Source organism: Bison bison, unplaced genomic scaffold (genome assembly GCF_000754665.1).
Source record: "Bison bison bison isolate TAMUID 2011002044 unplaced genomic scaffold, Bison_UMD1.0 scf7180017864334, whole genome shotgun sequence".
In the NCBI taxonomy this organism is placed as follows: domain Eukaryota; kingdom Metazoa; phylum Chordata; class Mammalia; order Artiodactyla; family Bovidae; genus Bison; species Bison bison.
The window spans coordinates 829,633-836,256 of NW_011494906.1; the positions used below are offsets into that span (position 1 = coordinate 829,633).

At 51.5% G+C, this 6,624-nt stretch overlaps 1 protein-coding gene across 1 annotated transcript in view; it reads right to left on the reverse strand.

Moving 5' to 3' along the window:
- The window catches only part of TAF6L (TAF6-like RNA polymerase II, p300/CBP-associated factor (PCAF)-associated factor, 65kDa), an 11,780-nt gene that overhangs the window by 365 nt on the left and 4,791 nt on the right, over nt 1-6,624 (reverse strand). Inside the window, exons 4-13 of the mRNA XM_010854053.1 lie at nt 6,593-6,621; nt 6,177-6,263; nt 5,360-5,510; nt 5,183-5,233; nt 4,526-4,620; nt 3,194-3,268; nt 2,833-3,053; nt 2,399-2,531; nt 457-585; nt 3-350 (exon numbers count right to left, since the gene is read on the reverse strand). Of these exons, the coding sequence (XP_010852355.1) occupies nt 3-350; nt 457-585; nt 2,399-2,531; nt 2,833-3,053; nt 3,194-3,268; nt 4,526-4,620; nt 5,183-5,233; nt 5,360-5,510; nt 6,177-6,263; nt 6,593-6,621 (1,319 nt within the window). The remainder of the gene's footprint in view (nt 1-2; nt 351-456; nt 586-2,398; nt 2,532-2,832; nt 3,054-3,193; nt 3,269-4,525; nt 4,621-5,182; nt 5,234-5,359; nt 5,511-6,176; nt 6,264-6,592; nt 6,622-6,624) is intronic.

The following is a 6,624-nucleotide window of genomic DNA, read 5'->3' on the forward strand; positions in this document are numbered from 1 at the left end:
TCCGGGGCGGTCGCCGGTTCCTTCTTGTCCCCGGGCGGCCGCGGGGCCGTGGGCGCTGGTTGACCCGTGCCAAAGCGAGTGGCCAAGCTGTCACCGAAGAAGGCGTAGAGCTCCCGGTAGATGTCCGCCAGGGTCACGGAAGGGGAAGGATCCTCTGGCCCCACGCCTCCAAGAGCCATTGGGAGACCAGACCCAAAACCTGGCTCTGCGCTGCCCCCGGAGGGAGACTCCTGCAGGAGAAGGCTGTCCCAGGGCAGGTCGTCAGAGCGCTGGCACCCCCTGCTGCCTGGCCCACCCTTGTTAGGCTCTGCTGCCTGGGCCTTCATCTTCAGGAGTCGCTCTACGGCCACCTGTAAGAGCAGAGGGACTAGGATACAAGGAACCTGGGCCTAGTGTTCTAAAGTAAGCCAGCTGAGCTGATGCAGGAAGGAGAGGCTGGAAAGGGCTGGCACTCACCAGAATGGCTCCATAGACTTTGTGCCCATCTGCTTTAACCTGGGCATTTGATACTGAATAATCGTCGAGCACAGCCTGCAGATTTGTCCAGTAAGTGGACAGATGTGGGTACAAGACTCTCTCTACTGCCTGGATGGGAGAAAAGAATGCAGTGAATGCCTCTTTTGCTCATTGCTTACCAAGTACCATTTCCTCTTTTAGTAGATAAATCTACTTTTATCTCTGGTTCTCGACAGGGCTGAATCCTAAATTCCCTGCTTGGCATATTCAGCCAGCATTTATTTGGAACCTCCTGAATGCCCAAGCCTTAATTAAGCAACGGGAATAAAGATCAGGTACAAAGACAGACAAACAATATAAAGTGACCCCACGATCACGGACATGTGCTGAGGGCTGAAGGGTGCAAGTAATGCCCCTTGCTAACTGAGAAATTTAGCTGCCACCTGCTACATTCCAGTTACCGTCCTGGCTTACATGTAAACTGGAACTCAGTTCAAACCACTTGCACAAAAACAAACAACAGCTCAGAGACCTGGACTCTAATTATGTAATTTTAAATCCTGTGATTAATTTGGGGGAAAACAATTAAGACTTCAAGTTCCTAGAAAAATATAACTTAATATTGACTCAAGAAATCTGAAAACTCAAATAATTCTGTAACTATTAGTTAAAAATACAACCACAAAACAGCATGCCAGAATTTACAAAGTCAGCCTACAGACATTCAAGGAACAGAGTGTCTCAATAGAACATAGTTAAACTTAAAAATATAAAGTATAAAAAATACTTCCTCTCCACCTTATTCTATAAAACCACTATAACCCTGATACTAAAACCATATGAGAAGAGTACATGATTAATTTCATTCATACAGATAAATCATTTAACTATATAAAAAATATATTCCAATAAAAGTTTTGCATTTTTTAAAGACTATACCATTACTAAAGTGAGTTTATCCTAGAAATGTAAAGATAGTTTACTATTAGAAAATCTGTGTGGGGAATTCCTGGTGGTCCAGTGGTTAGGACTCAGCACTTTCACTGCTGGGGCAGGGGTTCAATCCCCTGGTTGGGAATTAAGATCCCACAAGCTGTGTGAAACAGCCAAAAAAAAAGAAAACCTATATATACAATTAACAACATTAACAGATAAAACAGGAAAACCTTAGAATCAATTAAAAAGATACAGAAAGTGCATTTGATAAAATTAACATAAATTAATAATTAAGAATATAATTCCCCTAACCTGAGAAAGGTATCTACAAACACACGAAGTAAACGTCAGCCTAAATAGGTTATTGTTAGTACTTTTTTTAAAAAATTGGAAATGAGTCAAGAACGCCCAATATCAACATATTTAAAATTATATTAGTGGTCCTAGCAATAAAATAAAAAATTACTAGGTTTGGGAATTCTCTGGTGGTCCAGTGGTTAGGACCCTGCACTTTCACAGCCAAGGGCTCAGGTTCCAACCCTGATTGGGGAACTAAGATCCCACAAGCCATGTGGGATGCCAAAAAAGGAAAAGGAATTTTAAAATATAAGGCATTAGGTTTAAAAAAGACAAAGCTATCATTATTTGTACAGGGTATGATTACCTTAAAAGCCCAAAAAAATCTACAGTTAAAAATGATAGTTTAATGAAGTAGCTGAATCAATACACGAATCAGAATCTATACACCAATATAGAAATTGGTGTTTCTATACACCAATAAGAAATACCATGAAAAGACATTGCAACAGTATCAAAGCATAGCAAGAATCTAGCAGTAAACCAGTTATTTTGAGGTTCTCTTCAGGGAAAATTACAGAAGGATCCTGAAAGACAGTGAAAAACCTAAAAAATGGAGAAAGAGGACACATTCATGGACAAGAAAGATTATTTTTCTAACTATAAACGGGAGCTCTTATAGTTCTGTGAGAAAAGCCAGGGTCCTCACCTTCCAGCCAAGAGCATGCAGGCCCACCACAGCCCCGTAGTGAGAGCAGAGAGGCCTCACAGGATCCGCCAAGACTTTCTGCAGGGAGAGCAGGATCTGCTGATAGAGGCCATTTACAAGGTCCCCATAAGTCCTGTGGGAGCAACACTGAGTCAGGGCAACGAGGCAGAGCACGCAGGAAGGTGCACGTGCACGGCACGCCGGGTAGTGAACGAGGCCGCTGGGCCCAGGGCCTGAGGGCTGATGGACCAAACCCCTGGCGTCTCTGTCCCCGTTTATAAAACCCCAAGCACAACAACCTGGAAGAGCAGAGGGAAGACACTCCCAGCCTCTCAACCTGTGGCCTTAAAGCCAGAGTTTCACCCCACCTCCCACCCCAAGCCACAGCTCTGCCACGGTCCCGCCCTTGACCAGTGCTAGGCCCAGGTGGCTACCAGAAGATGTGGCTCAGTAGGAGGGCAGCGCCATCCCGCAGCGTCCAGTGGTCATTCAGCGGGTTGATGGAGGCAGCCAGTGGCTCCAGGACACAGTAGAGGACGCTGCCCACCAGGGAGCGGACATAGGGTACCAGGCAGAGGTGTGGGTTCCGAACCAGGCTCCGCGCCACTTGCAAGAGCCGGTGCAGCTGCTCCAGGTCGTGGCTTACAGATTTCACCTGTTGGGAGAAGGCGGCTGCTTGGGGGGGCATAAAGGTGCAGAGAGCCTGCTAGTCTGGTGGCGCCTGCCGTGAGCCCTACAGCCTGTGGCATCATCGCCTCCCCACAGATCCGCCCCTGCCGCAGCCTGGTCACTTACCCCGCTGACCACGTACACAAAGTACGGCAGGAGCGCTGCGATCTTGGAGTTGGTCTGCAGGTCGTGGAGAGCGATCTGAAAGAGAAGGGGCCACGCTGCCCTGGTCCACCCACCCCAAGTATAAACTGGTACCTCTTTAAAGGAAAACTTGGCACCTATGTATTATTAACATTTTAAATATTCATACTTTGACTCAGCAATGCCACTTCTACAAATTTAACCCACTCTAAACAAAACCCACTCACACACACATCCACACATAACACTGTCTATAATAATAAAAAGCTGAATATAACCTAAGCCTGGCGTCCATGCAGTCGCAAAGAGTAGGACACGACTGAGTGACTGAACTGAACTGAATATAACCTAAATGTCCAACATATTTTCAACTGAATAAAGCAGTTATTCTAAAACCAGATGTTTAGTTTAATACCACTTCAATTGACAGCAGACTATGACAGTTTATACATAGGAAAAAAATGTGAGTGGGTGGTTCTACACAATTTCTACTTTGTATGTCTTACAGTACTTCTATAATAAGCATATGCTGGTATTACTTTTATAAGCAGAAAAAAATAAGAGTCAATGAGTAAGACCATCTTAGCCGGAACCTCCACCACCTGTGCCCTCCCAGCTCCTCTGGCACTGTGAAAGCAGAGAACAGCTCAAGTGGAAAGAGCCCAGCTCCCAGGCCCAGGCCCAGCCACATTCACTGTGTCTGAGGACGAGCAGCAGGCTTCCTAAGGCAGGAGAGTGCAGTAACAACAGTCTCTGCAAGGGAAATAAGAGCAGCATCCAGACATGGAAGATGTAAACCCCTCAAACAGAGGGGCCACGTGGCCAAGACCACCAAACCAGCCCTCCTCTGCCTCTGGCGTTAGAGTCCTGGCACAGACAGTGTCCAGCGGGGCCCTGTGGGGCCCTAGAGGGCTGGTATGATGTCTGACTGGCACCCTCACCAGGCTCCCTCTACTTCCTCTCAAGGCCAGACAGATGAAAGGTGCAAGGTGGATGCCCCACGTGGCTCCAGGTCAACAGACACCTCAAAGAAAGGGCTCTGGATTACGGTGTAGGGGCACTGACCACCTGTGCCATCCCCACACTCCACAGGACCCTGCAGAGCTGCCCATTCCCTAAGGAACAGGGTTCCTACTGGGGCAGGAAGGGGAGCAGTGCTGGAGAAGGGCCAGTTGCAGAGCACCACGCCCCCCACCAAGAGCAGCTTCCACCCAGATCAGCCAGCCTGCAGAGAACAGGAAGCAGGCCTCTGAAGGAATTCCATGGGGATTTGAGGGTTGAACTTTATGCTTCAATTCAGGCCCGCTTGCTCACTTTCATCAGCTGTGGATCATCCCCCAGCACAGCCCGAGTCACTTGCTGGTAGTACTTGAGAAGGTCATCAGTCAGTGAAGACACAGCACTAGGCACTGTGAGAGGGTGGGCAGAAGGTGGTCAGGGTGCAGCCCAGCCCTCTCCCAGCCTCCCTGCCTGCTCCCCGCCCCCAAAAACCCCCATCGCCATAAGGAGCCCGTTCAGACAGGAGGACTCTCGGAACACAGAGCCATCAGCCTCTCTGAGCAGCCTGCTCACCCTGTCCTTGCAAGCTCTCCACAGCCCAGCTCCGCATGCTGCCTCCCACCTGTGTTCTGCCCAGCAGACTCCTGCTTAGTCCCCAAGGTCCAAGTTCATAAGCCTCAGGCTCTGTAAGCTCCATTCAGCAGACCCTGGAAGTGTGACACCTCAGGGACCCCAGAAAGCTGCTCAAACTTCTGCACTAACATCCAACACGGCGTCATGATTAGTTACAGGCCTGGGATCCCACCTCCAACTCTGAGGCCTCTGGGCAGGGATCAGTGCCCACTCAGGACTGGCACCAGGCAGGCACCGGAAAATACTTGTCAGATGAGGCCTCAGAGGGGTAGCGGCACCCCCTCAGTCCTATGGGAGGAAAGTCCAAGCAGAGAGCCCGTTCCCCGTACTACCCATTACCTGATCCTTGAGGGGCCAAGTTCCCTTTGCCGTCTAGGTAGGAGACGTGAACTAGAACCAGAGCAGAGAGATGGGTCAGCCCGGGATTCTGCCCTTGCCCCATCCACCCACCAGGCCATCACCATTCCTCCAACGACCCAGCTCCTGTCCCCGCCCCGTGGAGGACCCCCCGGTCACCTCTCAGGGCCGTCTCAGCACAGCCTTTGGGGATGTTGGTGGCCAGGGCCAGCTCCACCAGGTTCACCTCTCGGTCCTCGGGGAAGTAGAGCTCACCCTCCCTGGCTGGGCGCAGGGGCAGCACCTCCTGAGATCCATAACCGCACACGGCCTGAGTGAAGAGAGGATTGGGGAGCAGGCTGAATCTGGGGAGGTAAGTGGGGCGCTACCGGCCAGGGCCCAGAGCCTATGTTTGTGGGGAGTCCAGAGGCCCTGAGCAGAGGGGGATGCCTGGGACTCCAGGCTTTTCACTGGGAACTTGGCTGCAGCACCAGTGCTCAGAGTCAAGGAACAGAACGTGGTCCCTCCTCACGGAGCTGCATGGACCCTGAACCCCACCCTCAGGCTGCTGATCCTCCTCACAGAGACCAGCTCTGAAAACGCTCCTCTCTTCTAAACGTGATCTTCTTCCCTGGACCCCCTGCCCAGGAACGACCATGCAGGATGTTCTGACACCCACGCCCGTGAACAGGCTGCTCCCTCACCCAGAATGGCCTCTTCTCCTTGCAACTGAGTCTAATCCCAGCCTCCTTTGCAGGTTCAGCTCAAGTGCCAGCTCTTCCAAGAAGCCTTCCCTAGCCCCTGGGCCTCCGTGGCCACCTCTGCCTCTCTGAACGCCTGGCCCTGGGGGGCTGGGCGCAATACCTGTGCTGCGGTGGCTGTGACCTTCCCTCGTGTGTGCGCTGGGCCTTCACGTCTCACTGTGTGGCCAGCCCTGAGTCGGGCATGTAGGCAGGCTCGTGCCAGCTGAGCCCTCTGCAGCCTGTGCCCAACTCACCTCCACACTGCTCCATCGGAGCGCCCTGTTGAAATCCTCGACGGTCAGCTTCCGCCGTTTGGTGTGTTTCATGAATTGAGAGCTATTCTGTGAGGGAAGGAACAGAGTCAGGGGACAGGGAGCAGGGGGTGGCAAACAACTCCCAATGTCACATGCCCTCTCTGTGACTCAGTTTCTCACGTGGGGGATGTGATGATGAACCCGTCGGGCCTGCCCAGCGGGGCTGTGGTGAGGGGCACAAGAGGATGCTCAGAAGCGCCTGGTTCGCTGGAAGCCCAGCTGCCTAGGAGGCCCTGGAGAGGACAGGGACCGCCTCCACTGTATTCAGAGCACGAAGGAGGGACCTGACAGATACTAGCTGAATAAACCCCTGGGGAGAGGGCAGTCCCAGGGAGGGACAAGGAGGGGGAGTGTACCTGGGTGGCCTCTCTGAGTCGGTAGCACACGT